General features: G+C 36.3%; 1 protein-coding gene across 1 annotated transcript; it reads left to right on the top strand.

Annotated features, from left to right (window-relative positions):
• Window positions 1-77: 77 nt before the first annotated feature.
• On the top strand, window positions 78-27,356 carry VCPIP1 (valosin containing protein interacting protein 1). The gene is made up of 3 exons (XM_082433616.1): window positions 78-3,090; window positions 12,303-12,389; window positions 22,088-27,356. Exons 1-3 carry the CDS (start codon window positions 378-380, stop codon window positions 22,954-22,956), a joined length of 3,669 nt encoding a protein of 1,222 aa, XP_082289742.1. The 5' UTR covers window positions 78-377; the 3' UTR covers window positions 22,957-27,356.
• Window positions 27,357-27,858: the final 502 nt, after the last annotated feature.

Raw genomic sequence — 27,858 nt, 5'->3', positions numbered from 1 at the left:
GATCCTAGCACTTGATGGCCAGGAGAGAGGCTAGAAGACTCTAATTCCCAGAGGGCAGAACTAAAGGTGCGCCTGCGCAGTCTCAGTGAGGGCGTGTATGTCTGTGTGTCTGAGGGAGAGAGAGCGAGAGCGAGTGAGTGTGAGTGCGGGCTAGGGTGGTGGCCGTTACGTTCGGGGCAACGGCTACGGCAGTGGAGAAGTAAGAAGAGAAACAACGTCCGGCGCTTCCGCCTGCGCTTAGGAGGAGGAGGAGCTGGTAGGGAAAGGAAAGTGATTCGCCCTGGGCCTGGACTAGACCGAGTCGGGCCGGCGCGGGTCTGGCTATGAGCCTTTGAGGGTCGCTTGGGACGCGGAGCGAGACTCGAGAGCCGAGAGCTATGTCTCAGCCGCCGCCGCCGCCTCCGCTGCCGCCGCCGCCTCCTCCCCCAGAGGCTCCGCAGACTCCGCCGTCCCTGGCGGCGGCGGCGGCGGCTGCTCCGGGGGTGCTCTCGAAACGGAGAGACCGGAGAATCCTCTCCGGGAGCTGCCCGGATCCGAAGTGCCAGGCGCGTCTGTTCTTCCCGGCCTCCGGTTCTGTCAGCATCGAGTGTACCGAGTGCGGACAGCGGCACGAGCAGCAACAGCTGCTGGGGGTAGAGGAGGTGACCGACCCGGACGTAGTGCTGCACAACCTGCTTCGGAACGCGCTGCTCGGGGTGACAGGGGCACCCAAGAAGAACACGGAATTGGTAAAGGTGATGGGCCTTTCCAACTACCACTGCAAGTTGCTGTCGCCCATCTTAGCTCGCTACGGAATGGACAAGCAGACAGGCCGGGCTAAGCTTCTCCGGGACATGAACCAGGGCGAACTGTTCGATTGCGCTTTACTGGGGGACCGCGCCTTCCTCATCGAACCAGAGCATGTGAACACGGTGGGCTATGGCAAGGACCGCTCCGGAAGCCTCCTGTATTTGCATGACACGCTTGAGGACATCAAGCGGGCCAATAAAAGTCAGGAATGCCTCATTCCAGTGCATGTGGACGGGGATGGACACTGCCTGGTGCATGCTGTGTCCCGGGCTCTAGTAGGCCGGGAGCTCTTCTGGCATGCCTTGAGAGAGAATCTTAAACAGCACTTTCAGCAGCACCTGGCCCGATATCAAGCCCTGTTCCATGACTTCATTGATGCCGCTGAGTGGGAGGACATTATCAACGAGTGTGACCCTCTGTTTGTACCACCCGAGGGTGTTCCCTTGGGCCTGAGGAACATCCACATATTTGGCCTTGCCAACGTGCTGCATCGCCCTATTATTCTGTTAGATTCACTCAGTGGCATGCGAAGCTCTGGTGATTATTCAGCCACCTTTCTGCCAGGGCTCATCCCTGCAGAGAAGTGCACTGGGAGAGATGGTCATTTGAACAAACCCATCTGTATTGCCTGGAGTAGCTCTGGTAGAAACCATTATATCCCCTTGGTAGGCATAAAAGGGGCTGCTTTGCCCAAACTGCCTATGAATTTGCTTCCTAAAGCATGGGGTGTGCCTCAGGACCTCATTAAGAAGTACATCAAACTTGAGGAGGACGGTGGTTGTGTTATTGGAGGAGACAGAAGTTTGCAGGATAAATACTTACTTAGGCTTGTTGCTGCTATGGAAGAAGTCTTTATGGACATACACGGTATCCATCCTAGTTTGGTGGCTGACGTCCATCAGTATTTCTACAGGAGGACAGGGGTGATAGGAGTTCAGCCTGAGGAAGTCACAGCAGCTGCTAAAAAAGCAGTAATGGATAATCGCCTTCACAAATGTTTGCTCTGTGGTGCCCTTTCTGAACTTCATGTTCCTCCAGAGTGGTTGGCTCCAGGAGGGAAACTGTATAACCTGGCGAAAAGTACTCATGGACAGCTGAGGCCTGACAAAAATTATAGCTTTCCCTTGAACAATTTGGTTTGCTCATATGATTCAGTGAAAGATGTTCTGGTACCAGACTACGGATTGAGTAACCTGACAGCTTGTAATTGGTGCCATGGCACATCTGTGCGAAGAGTCAGAGGAGATGGGTCTATTGTGTATTTGGATGGGGACAGAACTAATGCTAGGTCCACTGGTGGCAAATGTGGTTGTGGATTCAAACATTTTTGGGAGGGTAAAGAGTATGACAATCTACCAGAAGCTTTTCCTATTACTTTGGAATGGGGTGGAAGAGTGGTCAGAGAAACAGTATATTGGTTCCAGTATGAAAGTGATGCGTCTTTGAATAGTAATGTTTACGATGTTGCCATGAAACTTGTTACCAAGCACTTTCCAGGTGAATTTGGGAGTGAAATCCTAGTTCAGAAAGTTGTCCACACTATATTGCATCAGACTGCCAAAAAGAATCCTGATGATTATACTCCTGTAAATATAGATGGTGCTCATGCCCAGAGAGTTGGAGACGTACAAGGACAAGAGTCAGAGTCCCAGCTCCCAACTAAAATTATTCTTACCGGACAGAAAACAAAAACTTTGCACAAGGAGGAGTTAAACATGAGTAAGACTGAAAGAACTATTCAACAGAATATTACGGAACAGGCTTCTGTAATGCAGAAACGGAAAACAGAGAAGTTAAAACAAGAACAAAAGGGGCAGCCCAGGACTGTTTCTCCCAGTACTGTTCGTGATGGTCCTTCCTCTGCACCTGCCACCCCTACCAAGGCTCCCTATTCACCAACCACTTCTAAGGAGAAGAAGATCCGAATAACAACTAATGATGGACGACAGTCCATGGTTACACTTAAGTCTTCAACAACGTTTTTTGAACTTCAGGAAAGCATAGCCAGAGAATTCAACATTCCTCCATATTTACAATGTATTCGATATGGCTTTCCTCCTAAAGAGTTAATGCCACCCCAGGCAGGAATGGAAAAGGAGCCAGTTCCTTTACAGCATGGTGACAGAATTACAATAGAGATTCTAAAAAGTAAAGTCGAAGGGGGTCAGTCTGCGGCAGCACACTCGGCCCACACTGTGAAACAAGAAGAGAGTGCTGTCACTGGTAAACTGTCATCTAAGGAACTTCAGGAGCAAGCTGACAAAGAAATGTACTCCTTGTGTCTTTTAGCAACGTTAATGGGTAAGATCAATTTAACTCAGACAGTATTTCTTAATTGTGAATGTAATATGCTGAGTTTGTCTGATGTCTTCATGGAAAAAAATGGTCATCGTAAAAACTATCTGATAATATATTTTAGAAGAAAGTTATTTTCTTTCGTTTTTTGACAGTTAGTGGATAGATGTTAGTGTGATTTTCTATTGAGTAAATATTAGGAAAATGTAACTAGGAAAGTGAAAGTAGTCCCTTAATTGTCACTGGATTATTTAAATATAACGTATTCTTGTAATTGTTTTTTTAAAAATAGGCTTGTAATGGATCCATTTAAAGGCTTTTTCATTTTTTCCCCCTTGGCTCTATTGAGCCTGCCCAACTTGTCCCTTTTCATTTATTTTTAAATTTCATTTTCCTGCGTGTCATGTGATTTCAGGACTTCCTGTTTGATGAGTTGCAGTTTCTGGGTTTATATGCTCACTGTACTCCCACCTAATGGTCTCTTGCATCCATTTCCTGTTCTCCCTTTCCCAGTTCATCACATTTTTCTTATTTGTACATTAGGATTTGTGTTTAAGTAATTTCCTTGCTCGGTGACTCTTTGCCATGAATTGTAATGAACTATTATAACTGATGAGAAACATAAGGAACCGAGGTAGATATTAATGGGGTTGCTTAAGAAGCATTTCTTTTTAATAATTCAATACAAATTAAAGGAAACTATATTATCAATCAAATATATGATTTAAAGCTTTAGATGATTTGGGAAATAATCAAATGGTGTACTTTTTACATTATTTTTATTGGCTGATCTTTGTTTTTAAATTACTGTTAATATGCTTTATTAAGGCTTGAAATAGAAGTAAAATTGAAATATATTACATATTAGAGAGGCCTTATTTTTGCTGAGATGAGCGCTTTCAACTGGAAAAGTGATCTGGGTTTTGATTGTGTTTTCTAAGAGTGAATTGGGCCTAGACCTTCCAAAACGAAGATTATTTATTTCTGGCTTGTTAAGTTTGGGGGCCTAGTAGTTAATAGGGGATCTAAAAGCCCTATACAAATTTATAACTTAATATTGCTGATTTTATTTTGGCAGACATAGTCATTGAATTAGGGGCTATGTCAAGAAATGTACTAGCTAGGCACTTTGCATTTTTTCTATCTCTTAAGAGTTTTTAGTTCCTTAGAGACTGCGTGGAATAAAGGAAAAGATTGTGAATTTTGGAGTCAGAAAGACCTAGAATTTGAATTCCAGCTCCACTACTTGTTAATTTAGTGATTTCAGGCAAGCTGCTTAACTCCCCAGTACTACTTCAGTTGCCTCCTATACACAGGATACCCCTTGTAGTTGGTACATAGGGCAACAGCAAAGTAATCCCAGAACTCTGAAAATTTAATAACATCATTAATAACAGAATGGATAAACTTAGATATGTGCTGAAGGCACTTTTAAGAAAACCAACAATCTCCCAGGTCAAAACAGGAAAAGAGGTCTTTCTCCATAGAAGAGGAACCCTTGAGGATGTGGCTCATATATAACCTTGGATGTTCAGCACCTGGTATGGTGTCCAGCAGGGAGCGGGCACTTTGAAATGTTTTTTTTGATTGAATTAAATAGATGACATTAACATATCCAAAGAAAGGCTGTGTCAGCAGAAATGGAATGGATGGTCAGCACTGAACACTGAAAAAGAGTTGAAAAGCAGAATTTGGCAATGTTTATACACTGCTATACAAGGGGAAAAGATACATCAACTGCGGTTCGTGAAAGTTCTGGTAACTAGAAAGGTAATCTCAATTGAGGGGCAGGAATATTTGATCAGTCCTCACCGTGGCCTGGCTCAAAGATCTGAATCCCTTTACTGATTCCACAGTCACCAAGCATCTAGTCTGATCACTCATTTAGCTTCCTGATGTAAGTATTGATAATACAGGTGAGAGTGCAGGTGAGGATTATATTCACTTGGAAGGCTGTGTTCTCCATGTAGATTAATAAATTGGCACAGGTGAGATTATGATCAGCAGTCTAAAAGTCTGGCCAGCATAATATGTTTCATAATGAAAATTAGTAAGATATAATTCTTGTTTACAGTTAGTCACTTTCTGAGGTTGGATTGAGGTTTCTGGACTTGAATATTTGAGTACTGGACTGTGGACTGCAATGAGTTGACCAGGATAACGTCTTCTTGTTATGATCTCTTCCCTCTTCACCTCCAGCATTTATGTTGCTGCCCCTACAAACCCACACGTTTCTTTAAGTCTCCCACTTCTACTCCTGACACAAAATTTAAGCATAAAAAGAGTGTTTTGCTAATTTTATGGTGGTGGTTCTTGAGAGACTTTCTGCTTTAAAGTACTAAGACAGTGCCTGGCCTGTATTAGTCCCTCTATAAACATTAGTTTTCTACCTCTAATTCTCTCATAACTGTATTTGAATTACGTAGAAGATTTTTTTTGGCCCCCTGGCTTGTGGGATCCTAGTTCCCCAACCAGAGATTGAACCCATGCCCCCTGCAGGGGAAGTGCAGAGTCCTAACCACTGGACTGACAGGGAATTCCCTGGAAGATGTTCTTAATTAAAAGTGATAGGTTTGTAAAAATGTCAATTTGGGGTTAGCTAAGTAAGTACACACAACGCTATGTAAAGAGTGCTGAGGAATCTTGATGTTTAGATTGAAGAGGGCTGGAAAATGGAAAACGACAGTTTATTTAGAAAATTGCAAATTTCAAAGTGCAGAAATAACTTTGTGAATTACCAAATGTGAGCTAAGCTGCTGGTATGTTGGTTTAGAAAATAGCTCATCAAGCTTTCTGCTGTTCAGATAGCTGCCTCCTTCTCACTTAGGTTAAGGCTTTAATACCACTTTCTTAAAGGGGTTGTCTCCTGACCACCTTATCTAAAGGTTTGAGAGACCTTTGCTAAACCACTCTATTACTGCACCGTGTTCAATTCCCTCTTAGCACCTGTTATAAGTTTTCATTATCTTGTTTGTTGGTTTACTTACTCATTTACCTCCCCCATTATAAACTCCACAGAGGCAGAGACAGTAGCCTGTTTTATTCACCGATTAATACTTTATCACCTAGTACAGGCCCTGGCACTTATTAGGTGCCAAGTACATGCTTGTTGAATGAATGAATGCAGATTATGTCAGCAAAATGAACATCTGCTGTGAGCTAGAGACTGTGCTGTAGGTACAAAGATGAATGAGACAGGGTCCTTGCCCTCCATAAACTTACCTGCAGGGTCTCAACTGAGGGCATCCCATACTTTTATAGTTTTCATTTATAATTTTTATACATAGAGAAAAGGAAGCTGGAGAACTGTTGATGAAAGCTATAAAAGTATGGGGGAGATATAGATATATAGATATATAGATATAGGATTGTGTGTCTTCATTAAATAGGCTGACTTCTTGATAGCCAGGGACGTGTGTGTTGCCTTTCTACTGTTTCTAAGTGGGATATTTATTAAATAGAATTTATATCTATTATTATTTGTATCAACGAGACTAAGTGAGTACATCAATCTTTTGCTCAGTTCATGGAACTAGTCACTTTGAATCTAACAATGGTAGTTTAAAATGAAATAACAGTGTTCTACCTGTAATATTTCACAGATTTTAATCTGCTTTATCCAGACCACTTGGACATTATTAAACAATTTTTTCAGACTGTTATCTTCATTATTTATACAGTATGTGAGTGACTCTTAACTCTAGCATTGCAAAATATATAATTAAATTTTCTTATAGACCAGTTTTTTGTGGATTCTATTTTGTGGTAGATATGATAGATAGTAGTACATCATCCACCATAAATACTAGGCTAATTTCTTTTTTATTAATATTGTATTCCACTAACTTTTTAGTTAATTTTCTCTTTCAAGAGATAAAGACAGATTTATGAAAAACGGTTTGTCAGTTTTATACATACTTTGTCAGAGTTGCTGTAATGGAATTAGGCTATTTGTGACATATTTACCCCACTTTAATTACAAAGGTTAGCATCCTTTCAGGGGTTGCGAAACTTGTGTGATTTTTACATACCTTCTGTCTTCCTCAAAGAACTGTATGAGTTTTTAGTATACATTTTTAAATTACACAATATTTTATAATTTCATAGTACTTCTTGATGTTGTAACTGCCTTGGGTTTTTCCAAAATCACACGTGGTATTCAAACACTTATTTTTAAGATGACATGGGGTCTGAATTTCACTATTGCATCTTGAATTTTTTCTTCAAATATTGGGTGAAGGACAGTTTCAAATCTAGATAGGACTTAATGCATCTGTTATTCTTAACATACTCTCTCGTAACCCTTCCAGTTGATTTGTAGACAGCATATTTCTAATGGGGGAGCTGTTGTAAAGTTGAATAAAAAGAATGCGTATAGATGTATCTTAAGGTAAATATGTCTGTCATAAATGGTGATTTTATAATATCATACTTTGAAGATTAAGTTAAACATCGATTCTATTTCTTTTTTCCTTCACATTTTTTTCAATTATAAGATAATACTATTTTTAAAAATTCAAAGATCTCAAGTATGTATAAAGTAGAATATAGTAGTTCTCTTTAACATTTGCACTCCCCAGAGAGAATCAGACTCTGTGTGTGTGTGTGTGTGTGTGTGTGTGTGTGTGTGTGTGATAAATACATCTTTCAATGCTGATGATGACACTAAAAGACACTTAAGGGACTGAGTATAAGGAGAGAAACAAGCATGCCTTTCTTAGAAATGGTTTGGACTATTGATAAGGTAGATGCATTTTTAGATGGGAGGATCTGCAGGAAGGGTGGAGAGATGGCAACAATTTTTCTCAGCTAATGAATACCTTTAAGATTCTTCTAGTAGAAACAGCCCCATGTTCCTACTTTAAATTTACATTTTGGTCAGTTTGTTTTATGGTAATAGGAACTTGAGTTCAGAATTAACTTAGGTATTTTGGGGGGGAACTTAATATATTTCATATATTTTTTATTTGTTTTGTTTTTTTAATAATATATTTCATATAGATGTTAGATTTTAAAATTTACTCACTTGTTGAAACTTCAAATTGCTTTTTTAAATATCTAAAGTTAGAAAATTGGAACGATGACCTTTTAAACTCACTTTTAACCCATGATTTTGTTATAGTAAAAATTAGAAAAACAATGATATTTTTAAAATGTTTAATTTTAACATACTTTTTAAAAATTACCTCTTAAAGAGGAAAAAAATTAGGTAACCAAAAGAAAAAACATCCGTAATATCACTGCCATATATAATAACTACTGTTCAGGTGAGAGAACTGAAGACTATTAGGAAGGATTCGAGGAAGACGAGGTATGAACAGAGGTTATCTATGGTGGTGGTATAGACTTTTTTCTACATTTATACACATACACAGTATGTTCAATATAAGTATTTTACTGTTGTACTATGAAGAAACAGTTGAATTATAAAGCAAAATTAATTGGAGACTAACAGAAAAATATGAATTAGTATAGTATTTGTTAGATGCTTTACCAAACTAGTCCTGTTCTCTAAGAATTTGCTTTCCAATGAAATGGTAGAAGAGTAATTCCCCCTCCCCCTTTTTTAAGCAGTTTTCAAATATGGTATTATTAACTATGGTCACCATGTTGTACGTTACATCCCCGTCACTTATTTATTTTATAACTTTAAGTTTGCACCTAAAAGTCTTTACCTTTGTTTTTGCTATGATTTTGTTTTATTAGATTCATGAAGAGGTACAGATGGTACCATTAGTTAACATTTTATCCATATAACATTAAAGAGCAGTTGTCGTTGTGCTGCTTCAATTAAGTTTTTCATGAACATCTCTCAGGCATTATTAAAAGAAAAAACTTCATTTATGCTAGTATTCATTTCACGAATTCTGAATGCTACTATCTCTCCAGCATTGTGCCAGGCCCGGGAATAGAAAGTGAAATAGGCCACTGACCTTTTCCTGACTCTGAAAAGCTTCTAGTCTAGAAGGGGAAACAGAAAAGTAAACTGAGTTAACCTGCAGTGTGATCAGGGCTGTGGTGTTCATATGCATGGGAGCATCAAGGAAGGTACCTACCTAACCACCACTGAAGAAGAATCCTAGAGGAAGTGACACCTAAATTGAGTTTTAAAGAATACATAGCTATTACTGGTCTTTGGGGAACCAGAGCAATTTGGTGGTGTTGCTTTGTAGAAATCAAGTTAGGATATGATGAGAGAGCTGTGAGATAGGAGCAAGGGTAAGGAATCTTAGGCTGCCTTTTATGCCGTGAGAAAGGAGCTTGGACTTACCATATGGTTTGGTGGAACTATTAAAGGTTTAACTCTGAAGGCTGTATGGAGGAGAGATTTGAGGAGAGTAAGATTAGAGGGAAAACCAATTTTGAGGCGGTGGCAGTGCTTCAGGCAGGAGATGGGCCTGAACCAGGTCAGTTGTAGAAAGAATGGAGAGAAATGTAGCAGAGAGCCATCTGTGACTGATGGGGGACTTGTGCAGTGTCACAGTCCTTGCTTCCTGATCTCTGATCCCTTTTCTTGGTTCTGTTTCCAACAAACATGACTTCAGTGGAAGTGTGTATATACCAAAGGAAATAATTTGCCTAGTTTTTCTTTCAACCAGTTGTTGATGCCATGGATTTCTATAAGAAGAGATATATCCATACGGATATATCTCTTCTTATATCCATACGGATAGTTCTGCCAAATTTGTTGTAACATGATTTGACCTTTAGTAGAGGTTTAGTATCAGTGGAAAAGGTATAAGCTGTGGAACAATACACAGGATTCAGATCCAGGCTTTGCCGCTTACTAGCTATTTGATCTTGCGAGAACTATTTAAACTCTCTGAGCTTGTTTCCTTTTCTGTAAAATAGGGCTCAGTTAGGAGGAGAAAACAAAATTATGTGAAGTGCCTGCTCAGAGCTGGGTAGACAATAGAGATTTAGGTGGTAGCTATCCTTCCCTTAAAGCAATAGAGTATCCATGCTCACTGGGGCCATATAGGTCTGAAGGGGGTGAAAATTGGTTCTTGGGGGAGGGTAAAATAAATCTTACTCTATTTAATGAAAAAAATACAGATATACATATAGTACGTAAACAGATAAACAGTATTCTGTAGTATGCAAATACCATGGTCGAGGCAGATTAGGAAAATAATGGCTAAAAATAATTTTTAGGTAGATAATGAAAACACAAGGTTGATAAACAGTTCAGTAGAGTTCTTACTTTTTAGAGTTTTGCCTGCTTAAGTAAGGAATAGTCGAGTTTGTAAAGTATCAATATTAAGAAACGTCATTTTTCTTACTAGTATTTAGGTGGTCAGTTCTGAGGAGTTTACCATTTTGGCACCCGTTTAGATTTTGACCCAAAAAATTAAGTGCTGCCATCTAAGTTTTTGATATGTTTTGATATTCTAGAGTATTTGATAAATGATATCCTAGAGTGTTTTATAAAATAATAAGTACATTTAAGATAATAATAAATAAATGAAAGATTACCACCATAGAAGTAATTTATCCAAATAAAGTTTAATGATAAATTCAGCAGTCAGAACTTCTGTCAGAAGTTATTAATGTTCTGTGTTCAGGAGTTCTTATTAATATTCAAAATTTTAAATTAAATTTCTGTATTCACCCTTAAATATTGGCAATTCTAGTAGTGCTGTATTATTAGTGAATGAAGTGTTCATGTAAGTAAATGTTCTAGTTAACTGAAACGTTAAGTGCCAAGGCTTTTTAAATTTGTATACTTTAAACTGATACACTGAGCAACTTCAGCCAACTGCCATGTAGATTCACATTTCTGTTTATCAGTGTGGGAAGGGGTTAGCTCTGAGAGAGTGTAGGTACGTAGTGATTAATTCACTTCATCAATAACCTCCATTCAAAGCTCAGATCCAATAGTGTAGTCCTCTAGTAAGAAAGATAAAAGTTAACCTTTCTTTGTTAAAATGCACTTTAAAAAGTCCTGACTGTAAAAGCAGTGTATATACATTATCAGATTAGAAAATAATGAAAGTATAAGGAAACAAAAATAACGATATTCCACAAACCAAAAGTAACTTTTATGTTCCTTCCATTCTTTATTAACTTCTTGAACCGTGGTTATCATTCTTAACTTTTTATTTGAAACTTCTTATTGGTAATAGGCGCTGTCAAAGGATGTTCTTGAAAAATATGTTTTTGTGAAATAGTGGGTTGCTTATAGCTATTTTGTGGACTTCTAATGTTTATTCTAAATCTCATCAATAGGTCATTTCCCCCCTAAATTTCTGTTTTAAAAAGTCAACTTTGCAACAACAAAATACATTAATTACTTATCTTCAGTCTACCTATTTACTTTTCTCCCTAGCCCTTTCCATCTGTTTTTATTAGTTTTAATCTAAATGTAGAATATATTTTTTATATTCTGCTTTAAAAACATAGTATCTTTCTATAACCTTTTCTGTTGTTCTAGTCCACAGTTGCATACTAGTTTACTTTGAATTGGATTGAGTCTTCATATGTATTTTGTTTAATATGCCCAGTATTGACTCATGCAGCTTTAAAGACATTTTTGAATTAGTTCCTACATTTAAAAATGGGGGGACTTCCCTGGTGGTGCAGTGGTTAAGAATCTTCCCGCCAATGCAGGGCACACGGGTTAGATCCCACATGCCGCGGAGCAACTAAGCCCGTGCACCACAACTACTGAGCCTGTGCTCTAGAGTCCGTGAGCCACAACTACTGAGCCCATGTGCCACAACTACTGAAGCCCACGCGCCTAGAGCCCATGCTCCGCAACAAGAGAAGCCAATGCAGTGAGAAGCCCACGCACTGCAATGAAGAGTAGCCCCTGCTCGCCGCAACTAGAGAAAGCCCGCACGCAGCAATGAAGACCCAGCACAGCCAAAAATAAATAAATAAATACATAAATAGAAGACATTAAAAAAAAAGGGGGGAGAATTAAACATTAAAAACCTGGATTTCTGGCTTCTCTTGAAATTCCATTTGATATTGAAACATTGGGCCTTTAGTCTTCCATGACAGCACTTGGCAATGGCTTCCATTGTTAGATTGGCCATGCATTTTCTAGTCATGGTCCCTCATTCCATATCGCTTCCTATATGTTGTATTACACCAGACTGCATCACTCACTTAGGAGATCTGCCTTGCAATCTCTGTTCAAGGCTAATCCATATTAAAGCAAGCCTGGGTTGAACTCTCTTGTTAGTTGCTAATACTGTATCTTTATTTTACAGGAGAAGATGTATGGTCTTATGCAAAGGGGCTTCCTCACATGTTCCAGCAGGGTGGCGTATTCTACAATATTATGAAGAAAACCATGGGTATAGTTGCTTTCTGATTTTATTCTTAGATAATATCTCCACTCAAGCTGTTCTAAGATTAAGAAAGTTCAGATAATATTCTTCTGAAACTATTTCCAGTGTTACTATTAGGTACATATTTTTCTTTATCAGACTGCCTAGTGAAAATGGATTATTATCCTGATATGGTCAGCTATGTTTTCTGCTATAATATTACTAAAAATCTCCTATCACTTTCTTTCTCCTGTTTTCTCATTTAAGTTATGTATATGATCCTTAACAACTAAAGACAAATTGTGAAATTAGAGGCCGATTTGTTTATAATGCTAGTGACTGTCCCAGAACCAGATAATACAGTGTTTTTTTGTTGTTGTGTTTTGACTATGATTACTATATACCTCAGTATTTTCTGGATTGTAGGAAACAGCTCACTTTACATTTAACCTCTTTTCACATTGGGTATACATTGTTTATAAAGGTATGTGCAAGTGTATAACTGTATCTTCACAGTTTCAAGAGAGAGGTTGCCAGTATGTATGTTTGGACCTCATATGTTTTATCAAAAATTTGATGTGAGTACTTTTGGCCCCAGACTTTATCACTCTGGCTTATCTCACTTTCTTACCTACCTGACCTCTGTAGACATTAAGTACATAATCTCTATTTTATGTTTGTTTGTTTTCTTTCTCATGCACTTCTTTTTCCTTCTTAAAAAAACAAAACCCAACTTGGCTATTGTAGAAATGTTCAAACACATAAAAGTAGCAAGAATAATGTAATGAACCCCTATTTACCTACCACCCAGATTCAGTAATTATCAGTACATTTCTACCTACCCCATCTCAAATGGACTGTTTTAAAATAAATCTCAGACATAATTTCATCTGTAAGAACTTCAGTATGTATTTCTAAAAGTAAGCACTGTTTTTTTTCTTTTTAAAAAATAACCATAATACCATTATCACATCTAAAAAATATGAACAGTAATTTTTAAGATATCACCAACTATCCAGTCAGTGTTTAAATTTCCTTGATTTTTGATTGTCTCAAAAAATGTTTTTTCTTTTGATTTATTGAATTGGGGACCAAAGAATAGCCAGCTGGCCAGTAGCCTTGCTTCCTTCCTTCCTTCCTCTCTCCCTCCCTCCCTCCCTCCCTTCCTTCCTTCCTAAGATAGGATTATTGAAACATAATTTGCATACAGTAAAATTCACCCTTTTTAGGAATACAGGCATGTGAATTTTGACAAACATATACAGTCACGTAACCATTACCACAATCAAGATATAGAATATTTCCACCATTCCAAAAAGTCACCTTGTGCCCCTTTCTAATTAATCCCTTACCTCTCCCCCTAGGCCCTGGCAACCACTGATTTGATTTCTGTCTCTATATGTTTTCCTTTTTCATATCACCATATAAATGGGACCATATAGTTTAACCTTTTGTGTCTGGCTTCTTTGATTGAGCACAGGGGTTGGCAAACTCCTCAATGTGAGCCATACCAGTCCCACTGCCTGTTGGTATATAAAGTTTTATCAGAACACAGCCACATTCATGTTTACATATTGTCTGTGGCTGCTTTCGCAGTGCAATGGCAGAGTTGAATAGTTGTGACAGAGACTACATGGTCTGCAAAACCTAAAATATTTACCAGGTTGCCCCTTTACAGAAAAATTTTGTCAATTTCAGTCTTTAGCCTAGTGCTTTTGAGATTCATCCATCTGGTTGCATGTAGTTTATTTGTTTTTTATTGCTGAGTATTATTCCATTGTATGTCTGTATCACATTTAAAAAATTCCATAACCAATTGAAGGACATTTAGTTTGTTTTTAGTTTTTGGCTACTATGAATAAAGCCACTGTAAACATTTGTGTACACGTCTTTGTGTGGACGTATGTTTTCACTTTTCTTTGGTAAATACCTAGGAGTGGGATTGCTGAGTAATGTGGTAAGTCTATGCTCATCTTTATAAGAAACTTCCAGACCATTTTCCAGATTGGCTGGACCATTTTGTATTCCTCCAGCACTTGGTAGTATTGGTTTTTGTTTTTTAAACCATTCTAATAGATTTATATTACTACTCATAATGGTTTTAATTTGCATTTCTCGAATAACTGATATTGAGCATCTTTTCATGTGCTTATTTGCTATCTTATTATTATTTGGCTCATTTTAAAATTGGTTTGAATTTTTTTTTAACTGAGTTTTGAGAGTTCTTTAGATATTCTGGGCACACATCATTTATCAGATAAGTGTTTTGCATATATTTTCTCCCAGTTTGTAACTTGTCTTTTCATTCTCCCAGCATTATCTTTTGAAGATCAGAGGTTTCTAATTTTGATAACCAATGTAACAATCATTTCTTTAGTGATTCATACTTTTTGTGTCCTATCCAAGAAATCTTTGCCTAATCCAAGGTCACAAAAATTTTCTTCTTTGTTTTCTTCTATGAGTTTTATAGTTTTAGGTTTTATATTTAGGTGTATGATCCATTTTGAGGTTTTTTTAATATGTTGTAAGTTATGAGGCAAGGTTCATTTTTTTGTGTGTGGATGGCCAATTGCTCCAGAACCACTTGTTGGAAAAGGTATACTTTATCCATTGAATTACTTTGGTACCTTTATCGAAAATCAGTTGACCATGAATTATACACTTGAAAAAGGTGAATTATATGCAGAATATACATCTGTAAAATTACTTTTAAAACAACCAGTTGACCCTATTCATGTGGGCCTGTTTCTAGAATCTCTTTTCTATTTTGTTGATCTATATGTCTCTACTTCCACCAATACCACAGTCTTGATTACTATATTTTTATAGTAATTCTTGAAATTTAGTTAGTATGAATCCTCCATCTTTAACCTTTTTCAAAATTGTATTGAGCATTCTAGGTGCTTTGCTTATCCATATAAATTTTAGAATCAGTTTGCCAATTCCTACAAAAAAGTCTTCTTTAATTTGTCTCATCAAAATTTTGTCATTTTTAGCATATAATTCTTGCACATCCATTGTTAGATTTTGTACCCTAAATATTTTATGTTTTGGGGATGCTATAAGTAAAAGATGCTTTTTAAAAAATTCCAGTTTCCTGTTGTTCATTGCTAGTGTATAGAAATAAGATTGGTTTTTATGCATTAACCTTGTACCCTGTGACCTTGCTAAACTCACATGTTAGGTCTAGTAGCTTTTAGCAGGTTCTTTGGGATTGTCTATGTAGGTCATTATGTCTTTTGCAAATAAGAGACTGTTTTATTTCTTCCTTTTCAATTTATATGCCTTTTATTTCTTTCTCCTCCTTTTTTGCACTGGCTATAAATTCAGTGTTGAATAGAGTGGTGAGAGTGGATATCCTTGCCTTGTTCCTGGTCTAAGGGGGAAAGCATTCAAACCTGTAGGTTTTTCAGAAATGCCCTTTGTCAGTTTGAGGACATTCCCTTCTATTCCTAGTTTATTGATGGTTTTATAGTATTGTGAATGGATGTTGAATATTATCAGGTGCTCTTTTCCCACATCTATTGAAATGATCTTATAAGGGCTTTCTTTTTAGTTTGTTGATAGTGTGAATTACATTGATCGATTTTTGACTGTTGAACCAATGTCACATGCTGGATTCTTTTTTTTTCTTTTTTTATAATCCATTTTTAAAAAATTTTTGTTTATTTTATTTATTTATTTTTGGCTGTGCCAGGTCTTAGTTGCGACAGGCGGGCTCCTTAGTTGTGGCTCCCGGGCTCCTTAGTTGTGGCTTGCTGGCTCCTTTAGTTGTGGCCGGTGGGCTCCTTAGTTGCGGCTCACGGGCTCCTTAGTTGTGGCATGTGAACTCTTAGTTGCGCCATGCATGTGGGATCTAGTTCCCTGACCAGGGATCAAACCCACGTCCCCTGCCTTGAGAGGCAGATTCTTAACCACTGTGCCACCAGGGAAGCCCCTTTGCTAATATTTTGTTGAATGTTTTTGTGACCGTATTCATGAGGCATAATGATATGTAGTTTTGTTGTAATGACTGTTTAATCAGGGTAATGGTTGGCTTCAGAAAATAGAGTTGGGAAGTGTTCACTCCTTTTCTGTTTTCTGGTAGATTTTGTAATAGCTTTGATATTATTTCTTTCTTAAATGGTAGAATTCACCAGTGAAGCCATCTGTGCTTGGAGTTTTCTTTATTGGATGGTTTTTTAACTATGAATTTAATTTCTTTAATAGACTGCTCTTAAGGTTATTCCTTTCTTCTTGAATAAGCTTTGTTAGTTTTGCCTTTTAAGAAATCTGTCCATTTCATCTAAGTTATCAATTTTATTGACATAAAGTTGTTTATAATGTTCCCTTACTGTCCTTTTAATGTCTTCAAAGTCTATAGCTCTGTCATTTCTGATATTGGCAATTTGTGCCTTTCTTGTTTTGCTGACTAGTCCAGCTAATGGTTTATCAGTTTTATTGATCTTTTTAAAGAAATACCTTTGGTTTCATAGGTTTTCTCCATTGTTTTCCTCATTTCATTTGTTTTGTCTTCTGCTGTTATCTTTACTTTTTCCTTCCTTATGCTTCCTTTGGATTTAATTTGCACTTCCTAGTTTCTTTAAGTAGAAGCTTAGATTATTGATTATAAATTTTTGTTTTCTAATATAAGCATTTAAAGCTATAAATTTCTCTCTGAGCATTCCCCTGCCTTTTTTTGCATCCCTTTCTTTTTAACTTTCCATCTTTCACTTCATTCTACCTTCCGAAATATATCAATACCAGTTAATGTGTTTTTTAAATTAATTAATTAATTAAGTTTTGGCTGCGTTGGGTCTTTGTTGCTGCGCGCGGGCTTTCTCTAGTTGCGGCGAGCGGCGGCTACTCTTCGTCGCGGTGCGCGTGCTTCTCATTGCGGTGGCTTCTCGTTGCAGAGCACGGGCTCTAGGCGCGGGGGCTTCAGTAGTTGCGGCACGCAGGCTCAGTAGTTGTGGCTCACAGGCTCTAGGGCGCAGGCTCAGTAGTTGTGGCACACAGGCTTAGTTGCTCCGTGGCATGTGGGATCTTCCTGGACCAGGGCTCGAACCCGTGTCCCCTGCATTGGCAGGCGGATTCTCAACCACTGCGCCACCAGAGAAGCCCTAGCTAGTGGTTTTTAAAAAGTTATTATTTAATTATGATTGATGATAGGGCTCCCAGTAATTGGGGTAAGTATGCACTGTCTTTCATAGGACTGAAAATAACTTCCCTCAGTTGTTTTTGTGTGTGGGAGGGTTGTGGTGGGTGGTGTGGGGATGACGCTCTTGATTATTTTCTAAATAGTTTTTTCGTTTTGGTTTGAAATTATTTTTTAAATGTTAGCTGTGATGCTAAGACAATTTAATGCGGGAAAGAATAGTTTTATCAATGAACAGGGCTGGGACAACTGGATATCCACATGCAAAAGAATGAAGTTTGACCTCTTCCTCACACCAAATACAAAATTAACTCAAAATGTGTAAAAAAACTGGAGTATGAGAGCTAAAACCAGAAAGCTCTTAGAAGAAAACATAGGCATAAAACTTCTTGACTTTGCATTAGGCAAAATCTTCTTAGATATGACACCAAAAGTACAAGCAACAAAAAAGTAGCTAAATAAAAACAAATTTTTGTGCAGCAAGGACACTAACAAGAAAGTGAAATAACAACTCACAGAGTGAGAAAATTTGGCATATTATATATCAGATAATAGATTTGCATCTAGGATATAAAGAACTCAGCAGTAAAAAGACAAACAACCCAGTTAAAAATGGGCAAAGGATCCAGAGAAAATATATAAATGGCCAATAAGCACATGAACTGATGCTCAACATCATTAACCATAGGGAAATGCAAATCAGAACCATAGTGAGATAGTACTTCATACTCACTAGCAAGGCTGTAATCAAAAAGACATATCAAGAATGGTGGGCAAGGAAATCCTGGTGGGAATGTAAAATAGTGCAGCCGCTTGGGAAAAAAGTCACAGTTGCTCAGAAGATTTAAGATGGAGCTACTATATAACCCAGCAATTCACTCTTAGGTGTATACCCGAGAGAAATGAAAACATGTCCACACAAAACTTGTACACAGATGCTCATAATAGCATTATTCATAGTAGTCAAAACTGGAAACAATGCAAATGTCTATCAACTTAAACATTGGATAAGTAAGATGTGATATATCCATACAATGAAATATTACTTGGCAATAGAAAGGAATGCAGTACTGATACAGACCACATTGATGAACCTTGAAAATCTTATGCTACATGAAACAAGCCAGAAACAAAAGACCATATATTGTATTATTTTACTTATATGAAAAGTCATATAAATGACAGAATAGGCACACCTAGAGAGAAAGAGAGAGTAAATCAGTGGTTGCCTAGGGCTGGGAATGGGGTGGGAGAGGAAATGGGAGTGACTGCTAATGGGTTCAGGGTTTCTTTCTGGGAAAGTGTTCTAAAAGTGATTTTGGTGATGGCTACACAACTCTGAATATCCTAAAAAACATTCAACTGTACACTTAAAAATGGGTGAGTTGTGTGTGAATTATGTCAATAGAGCCATTATATTTTTTAAATGTTACCTGTGGTATTTATTCTTATTAGGAGGGAGTTTAGAGCTCTGTAGTAGGAACATCTGATACTAAATTTTGGTTCTACTACTTATTCCTGTGTGACTTCTAAGTCTCAGTTTCTCTGTTTGTAAAGTGGGTATGATAATCTCGGGGTTATTATTAGGATCAAATGAGATTGTGCACATAAAGCAGTTAGCAAAGGGCCTGGTACCTAATAAATACTTAGCTAATGTTTGTTATTATTATTATTATTAGAATCCCAGCTGTTATTTGCAGAATTATTTAAAAAATTTTTGACGATAACACAGCCATTTGAAATGGGTCACCATCAGAAAATCATTTTACCTTTCAAAATATAATTTCGTCCAATATTTGTGGTAAAATGTTACCTTTATTTTTAGGACAGATTCATGTGGCAAATCGTTATCATCATCCCGTGGTCAAAGAATCAAAGCATAACAAGCCCTCCTCACCCCCAGACATACACCCATACCCTCCAAAAATTGGAAAAGAACATAATTCTCTTACTTTGTTCAAATCCACCCTAACAGATAGATGGTTATATCTACATTTGAACAGACATATTGCCCAATATAACAAATAGGCTTTTAATATTCCTATTCTTTATGTTTGGAAAGGTATTTTTAAATTAATTCATCCATTGTTCTGATGCACTTTAGGTAGTTTCCAGTTTTTTGATGTAAGAAAGAATGTAGCTATAAATATTATTATACATGTCTTTTGGTGTATATGTGCAATAGAATTGTTGATGTATGATATAGAAATTTTAATACACCTTGATTCTTAAAATTCAAAGGACTATATATGTTATATAAAACCTAAATGATTGTTTAATCACAACACAGTATTTGTATTGATTTTTCAACATATATTTTAAAGTTTTTTAATAATGTAAAAAGTCTAGAAACTATAGAAATGGGGAACATCACCTATAATTGCTAATACTTATCTTATACATGCATTTTTTTGGCATGATTGTAATTACAATACTTAGTTTCCTGCTATTTTCCTGTATCATGCATATTTTACTGTATAAATGAGGCATCATAGGTTACTTATTTATATCAGTATTAATAGCTGCATATTACTTCTGTCAGGTAGATAGACTGTAATTTTCTTAACCCTTCTTTTCTTGTTGAAAGCTTAGATTGTTTCCAGTGTTTCATTGTAAATAATACTGTGATAAACGTATGGGACTATGATTCTTTCCAGGGATAGCCAAGGGAAAGCATCACAGTAGCAGCCTGGAAATGATTACAAAACCTTGTGATCTAATATAGAAATTAAAACTATTGACTGCATGATGTATATTAGGCACTGTGGTACGTCTTTGCATGTGTTCTCATATAATCCTCAAATAATTAGTGAAATAAGTACTATACTCATTGTTATACTTACCTGATTGCATTGTAATTGTCTGTTGACACTCATCTCCATCTCCTAAGAATTACATTTTATTTTTGAATCTTCAGGGTCTACTTTAGCTCCTGGCACATAGTGAGGCTCAGTAGTTGTTATCTATTGAAATGATTGTTTAAAAGCTTTTCCTTGGGGCATCCCTGGCCTTACCATTCAAAATTCTCTTTTTTGCCACCTTTGTTTCCTGAGCTATGGTTTACAGATCTCTGAGGTAGGGGATTGATAGAAGGTAAACTGATTTAAGGGTTGTACTCTGAAAGGTACTATTTAGACATCTCTGATTTTAATTTTTGTATGTCTATTTTTGTCAGTTCTCTGCCAAAAATGTGCCAAGAGGAAATTCTCGTTAGATTTTCACTTATCACTGAAATGAATGTTTATTTGAACTTACTATATGGTATTTATTCATTTGAAGTTGTTTTTTTCTCTGATTATTTGGAATATTCACAGTAAGATACATTAGAACCACTCCATAGCTTTTTTCAGAGAGGAAGGGACTGTTCTTAATAACCTGCAAAACTGGAGAGAGACTACCTAAGTGCCCACAAAGCATTCCAGAGTTCACTCATCCTTCCCCTCTCTGAATTTCTATAGTACTAACAGTCTCATTCATTTTAAACTAGTTTGCTTTTGCCTTTATATTTTGCCATAAACATACCCATATATTATTAAAAGTTCATTTTTTTTAAACATAGAAAATCTGTGGTTTCACAAAACTTGAAAACCCTTATTTTTGCATATTTGGAGTCTATACTTAAAATGTAAAGATATTGGACAGCTTAAAACACACATGCAATTCTTTTATGCCCAGGCTGGAAAAAGTATAAAAATTTGAAATACCATGTAGTGAGACCAAACTCTTCAGCTAAAAGATAAAGGGAAGCCTGCTTTAAAGTTCTTACCCTCTACTGCTGCATTGACTGTGAGAAAGTATATCGCACTGGGCCATTTGAAGAGCGTCCATAACTCACTCTTGTTTTGGTGGTTCTGATCTGCCAGAGAGGAATAAGAGTTGTAACATGAAGTACAACTATTTCAAAGGAATTGAATTGAATACGATGTTATTAATCTATTGTAACCAAATGTCAGTTCCTCCAGTTATACTTAAGTCACAGTGCCTTAATCCTAGCTTTCCTAAATGTGCCTCCACACCTACTACTTTAATATGGAGTATCTTACTTTGAAAGTTCATACTTTTTATATTTGTGAAAAATACATATATACACACAGAGAAAACTTTTATTCTGGTATTCTGTAATTTAATAGAATCACTTATGATTTTTAATTCAACACACTGCGCAACATATGTATACAACACTTTGCCCTTATAGGTATTTTTAAAGTTTATAATTTGAATTTTACTAAATGAAAGTATATTTTCTTATTGCTCTACTATAAGCAAATGCTTTACTAACACAATTGCTAGTGTTTTTCTTATGCAAGCTGTTTGTTTCAAGCCTAACTTTCCTAACCTTGTGATAGGTTAATGATATATATTTTTCAAATCCCCTGCGAAACTGCATTAAGGTTTATGGTGGTATTTCTTTTTTTGTAATAGCATTAAATTCTATTAATAAGTGTAATAAATTATTTGCTAATTAATTTTGTTTTGAAAGCTGTTACCTGTAAATTATTATTGGAAATTTACTATTTCAATTATAATTGTCTTTACTACACCTTTCAAGTAAGATTTTAATATGTTAAATTCTTTTTCCTCTCTTCAGGTATGGCTGATGGCAAGCATTGCACTTTTCCACATCTGCCTGGCAAAACCTTTGTCTATAATGCTTCTGAAGATAGGCTGGAGTTGTGTGTGGATGCTGCAGGACATTTCCCCATCGGTCCTGATGTTGAAGATTTAGTCAAAGAGGCTGTAAGTCAGGTTCGAGCAGAGGCTACGACAAGAAGTAGGGAGTCAAGTCCCTCACATGGGTTATTAAAACTAGGTAGTGGTGGAGTAGTGAAAAAGAAATCCGAGCAGCTTCATAATGTAACTGCCTTTCAGGGAAAAGGGCATTCTCTAGGAACTGCATCCAGTACCCCACACCTTGAGCCAAGAGCTAGGGAAACTCCAGTTGTGAGGAAGCAGACCACAGGGACACACTTTAGTAGTTCCATTAAAACAGAGCCTTCTGTATTCACAGCTGCTCCTAGTAACAGTGAGCTTATTCGAATAGCTCCTGGAGTAGTTACAATGAGAGACAGCAGGCAGCTTGATCCTGATATGGTTGAGGCCCAGCGAAAAAAATTGCAGGAAATGGTTTCTTCTATTCAGGCGTCGATGGACAAGCACTTGCGGGATCAAAGCACAGAGCAGTCACCATCTGATCTTCCTCAGAGGAAAGTCGAAGTTGTGAGTTCTTCTGTGAAATCTGGGACTCTTCAGACTGGCTTACCTGAATCTTTTTCTCTAACTGGTGGCACTGAAAATTTGAACACGGAAACAACTGATGGCTGTGTGGCAGAGGCAGTGGGAGCAGCATTTGCTACAAGGTCAAAAGCACAAAAGGGAAACTCCGTGGAGGAGCCTGAAGAGATGGATAGTCAAGATGCTGAGATGACAAACACAACTGAGCCAATGGATCACTCTTGATTTAATTAGAGGCTAATAAAGGCAGAATGTTTATTGTGAACATGTAATATTTGTTGGCTGGGCCACATAACTTGATTAGTCATTAAAAATCTTGTACGTATATAATTCAAAGATTATATCTTGTTATTCAGTGCATGATAGCAAGTGTGTGATTGGCAATAGCTTTTAATATACTGCTGCCCAGGCTGGCTCTGAATTCCTATAAATTAGTTATTAGATCCGCTGAGATGACTTTCTTCCATATATGTGGTTCATTGTAATTTTAATTCCATGAAAGTCTTAATGTTTAAAACATGAAAATTCTCTAGCTGCATATGTTTGATTTCTGAAAAGGCTAGGGCTGGGGGGAAATAAGATTTTGCTAATGTTGATGTCATCAGGGTAACCATTCCACATATTTATTAGCGTGTCAAAGGATTTATGTAAATTTGAAGGTTATCTGAATTAAATTGTATCTTGAAATTCATAAAAAGGATATATTAGACACTGGGATCCTGACACTTCTGTGAACATGAGCACATTCATAGAGATATATATTCTTGGTGAAACTATCTTGAGAATGTAGTGTAATGATATAACATTTTGCTGACTTGAGCAAGGTTAGGGGAAGATAACTATTCTAGAATGATAAAGTCAGTGTGATTCAGTAATGTTGCTGTCTGAGCCAACACAGCCAGTTGTGTGCTCTGTTGTTGATAATATGTTACCATTATTTTGAATCCTGGCCTGGTGAAGTACTACCAAATTTTTGTCCTTTAATCTTGCAGAAAAGTTGATTGCAAAGTGTGGTAGAAAATAATAAAAATAATGGTAGCAGTAGTTAATCTCTAATTTTCAGAGTTTGTCAGATTCACAGAGCATTTATAAATAAGAATTTATCTTTATGAATGAGTTACATTGTTCTACAATTTTGATCAATGGTATTTAAGCTTGTATATGCTAAATGTATTTGAGCCCCTTTGAACCAAAAATGTTTCCCTTTTTTCTTAGAATCCATAAGATTTTCTTCATTTGTTGGCTTCACTTGGATTTGGATGCAAATTTGACTGCGTCATACCCTGATCAACCGGGCATTTGCTTAAATAGTGTATTCATCAAATCTTTAGTGCCAGTTTCCTCAAGAAGCAGCTTTCATGTTTACTCCTTAAAGAATGTTTATCCTGAGACTGGTATTGCACTATTTTATCCTATTCTGCAAATCTGTATTCTGAAATGTACACGTTAATCCATCTTTTTCCTCTGTTCACTGAAATTAAGTTGAATTTGAATGGATGAAAGACAAAATGTATGTTAATACAATCTCTTATCTAGAGCATTCAAAGCCTGGCTGTCTCTGTTTGCTCGTGTAACAGATGCAGAACCGTTTGCATTTCAAGAAAATGTACATCAGAAATTATATTATCAGGTGTTTAAAAATGTCAACCTGTTGATTCATAAGGAATATAGACAGAACTTTAACTTGTGTTTCCAAATAAGGGAGTTTTTGGTTTCTTTCTATGAAAGTATCTCTGACTGAATCCACTTATTAAATTAACTACTTTATTTTGAATAGGGAAAGAATGGAGACTCTAGACATTTTGCAGGTGATATCTGAGCAAGATATATATTTGGGTTAGTTTTATCACATTTTTAAAACCATATTCTGTCTCCATTCTTCTTCTAAATTTACTTTCAGATACCTCTCTCTATGTCTATAAATATAAGGAAATTTTAGAACTTTTATATTGTGTACTAGTTTTGCATAAAGAACTGCAGCTACCAAATAATATTTCCCATTTGGTTAGTACAGGTGACTTCTGTGTGTTAAATTAAAAATTACAAATATCACTAACCACTATAATTATTTTTGGCTTTTTTCAGCCACTGAACACCCTCCCGCCCCTCCACCACCACATAGTTTTTTTAGTTTAAATACAGGAAAACTGGTTAACAAACGAATGCATTGCTTCCAGGTAAATGATATAATCACCTTTTAACAAATATTTTCTTCACCTGTGGCTCGGTATGTTTAGTTAATAACTGACAAGTGTAATTTCATAGCATAAAGTAAAAATATCAGATGCACATTTTATCTCCCTATTAAATACTTGCATTTAGTCAAACTAGAACGCACCTGTGAACATTAGAAGGCAGGCTAATCTCTGACAACACTATTAATTTCTCTTGCCAGAGCAGTGCTATTTCGAAGCTGGTTAGGTGTGAACATTATAATAATCGTTTGGGTTCTCCCTTGACAAAGAATAAAAGGCTTGATTCTGAGAATGGTCAGGTTTCTTGAAATTATTTTAGATCAGCTGAAATTTGGTTGCAGTAATTAATGGTTTTTGAGAAGTGGGCCAGGTATCATCTTCACAAAAAAGTTTTAGAGCAGAATTTCTTTAAGTTCTGACTATTATCGTTTGCCCTTCCATATGGTTATCATAATCAAATACATAATTATAGGAATGATTATGTTTTTAGTACTACTATTTTAGTACTACCAGTACATCCGCAACTTTGAGTCCAAGCTACGGATCATAAATTAGTTGAAATATTTTCTTAGCCCCACATGTAACGTTATAACTCTAATTCAGTCCTATAGTTAACTTCTATTTGCAGTGTTTAACTGAAAATTGAAGTAAAATTGTAAATTTTTTTCTTCAGTAATCCATTTTATAGTTAGTCATACCAAGGTTGAATATATGACCCAAAGTCCAGGTAGAGTTGAAGATGATGTGTGTCTAGAATACTGGTTGTGAGAAACTGGTTGAAATTGAAGAAAACAAGACACTGTCAAATATTATGAGCTAGAATATAATGAACTCCAAGGGAATGGTTACTCAGGAGGAACTAGTTAAAGAGCAAGCCTAAGGCCCATTTCCCCTCCTTTCACTATATTTCAGGTATTTTATTGGAAAATGTTAAGCTCAAGACCTGAGAAATTTAGCAAGTGCTATTGACTGTGAAATTTGCTTTATATCTTCCAATGATTTTTAGTTTTCGTTTTTGCAGTCAAGCCTACTGCTTGCAATTAAGATAATCTGAAATGCATCTATGATTCCCAGCCACACAGGTCCTTATTGCCATTATTTTTAAGAATCTAACTTTATTGGAAATTAGCAGACTTTTGCATATGGTCTCTTACCTCAGGGAAGATCACTTGCTAGCAACTCACATACTAATGACAGGTTTCTGAGAATTGTACTGACATCACATGTTAGCTACTAACTGCAAAGTTTATAACAGTATTATTTTACGTAGTTACCTACTAATAACTGGCTGCTAGTGAACATTTCTCTAAAAAATTTAGACCTCACTACTAACCAACCTTTAAGTATGAAATAAACTTACAACTTCTGTCTTTAATTAAGCTTTGGTCAATATAGTGACAATATCATAAAATGTTTATTTCAGAATATCAATACCATTTGGTCTTCATTTTTCAAACAGGAATTTTAATTGGCCCAGACATAAAATACTGCAGAGCAGATATTGAGAGATTCATGGTTCTCAAAACAAGGTTTCCATATTAAGATTTTCATAAAAGCCTTTGCAAAATCAGATTGAACTCCACTCATCTTAATATGAATTTAAAATCACCTCTTATAACAGTAGTAGTGAGATACATACTCTAAAGTAAGTTGGGGTAGACATATCCTACATTTCCAGGTTATCATGTAATTTAACAAAATTGCATAACCTCAAGGCTCTTCTCAATATAATTAATTTTTCAAACCAGAACTATTCACTTGAAAACATACCACAGTAGAATGTTTACTTAAGAAATAACAAAAGGGGCTATATCACCAATGTAAGATTTGTAGTTAATTGTAAGTTCTGCCATTCTTAATAATTCTTTGAGATGCTAAGTGTTTCAATTCATATTTAATGATACTTACATTGTGGGAATTTTAATGTTTGCTCCAAAATAGCAGAAATTGTAAAAATTGTGAATTATTGGAGAAAATGCCATTACTTGTATATCTGACATTTAACTTTTTAAATTATGGAGTCTACATGCTTTTGTAGTATAATATTAATACGATGATTATTCTCTTGTAAAAGAAAAGGAAAACTAGTAAAAAAAAAAAAGTTTTAGTTGACGTTATCTGCTTGTGAGTATCAATTACTTAGTATTTAAAAATTTTAAGGTATTGCATACTTTTCTTTAGAATGCACAAGTCCCTTCCTGAGCTTTTATGCCTGTGGTAGAGCAATAAAGGACTGAAAAGGTTGTCAGCATTTTCAGGTTTATTGGACTTTAAGAATTAGTGCCAAGAGCTGGAGAGTCTGCTTTTTAGAGGGAAATGTTATTAAGAATATGTAAAAATAAGTGTAATAGTGTAAATATTTAGAAAAAATTAAATAGCAAGTGCTTTAACTGCTCAATAAAATAGTATAGATGTTCTACCATCCCTAAAGCACTGGCTGTTATCCATTATTTTCTGATTTTGTGATTGCTGTATATATTACACTTGAGTAATAAATAATTGGTAATAGCGTATTCCATCTATATAGAGTTCTACAGCACACCTCACTGTACAGTATTTGAAGTTTTCTTTTATATCAGTAATAAAACTATGAGTTAATACATAGTTTCCTGGAATTATACCTTATTATTATAATGCATGAAAATAAAGTTTATTTGAAAACTTCCTTCACTGGGATATCATATAGGGACAGTGATTTCTCCCCTTAGTGCAGATTTCAATGCAAATGAAATGGACCCAATTAGAAAAGAGTAAGCAACATTTCCTTAGACATATTACATAATAGGGTCATGTGATGCTGACTGAATACTTAAAGATATGTTCTAACAAAGAGAAAACTTGTTCCGTTCTTTTAAAAAAACTAGTTAGAGATAATGAGGAAATGAAAGGAAATATAGAAAATGGCACTAAATTACATTTGTATAGCTTAGCA

The sequence above is a fragment of the Balaenoptera physalus genome, assembly GCF_965194825.1.
Source record: "Balaenoptera physalus genome assembly, chromosome: 17".
Lineage (NCBI taxonomy): Eukaryota > Metazoa > Chordata > Mammalia > Artiodactyla > Balaenopteridae > Balaenoptera > Balaenoptera physalus.
Note: the sequence above shows the minus strand (reverse complement) of the source record. Positions and strands in the feature narration are given on the sequence as shown.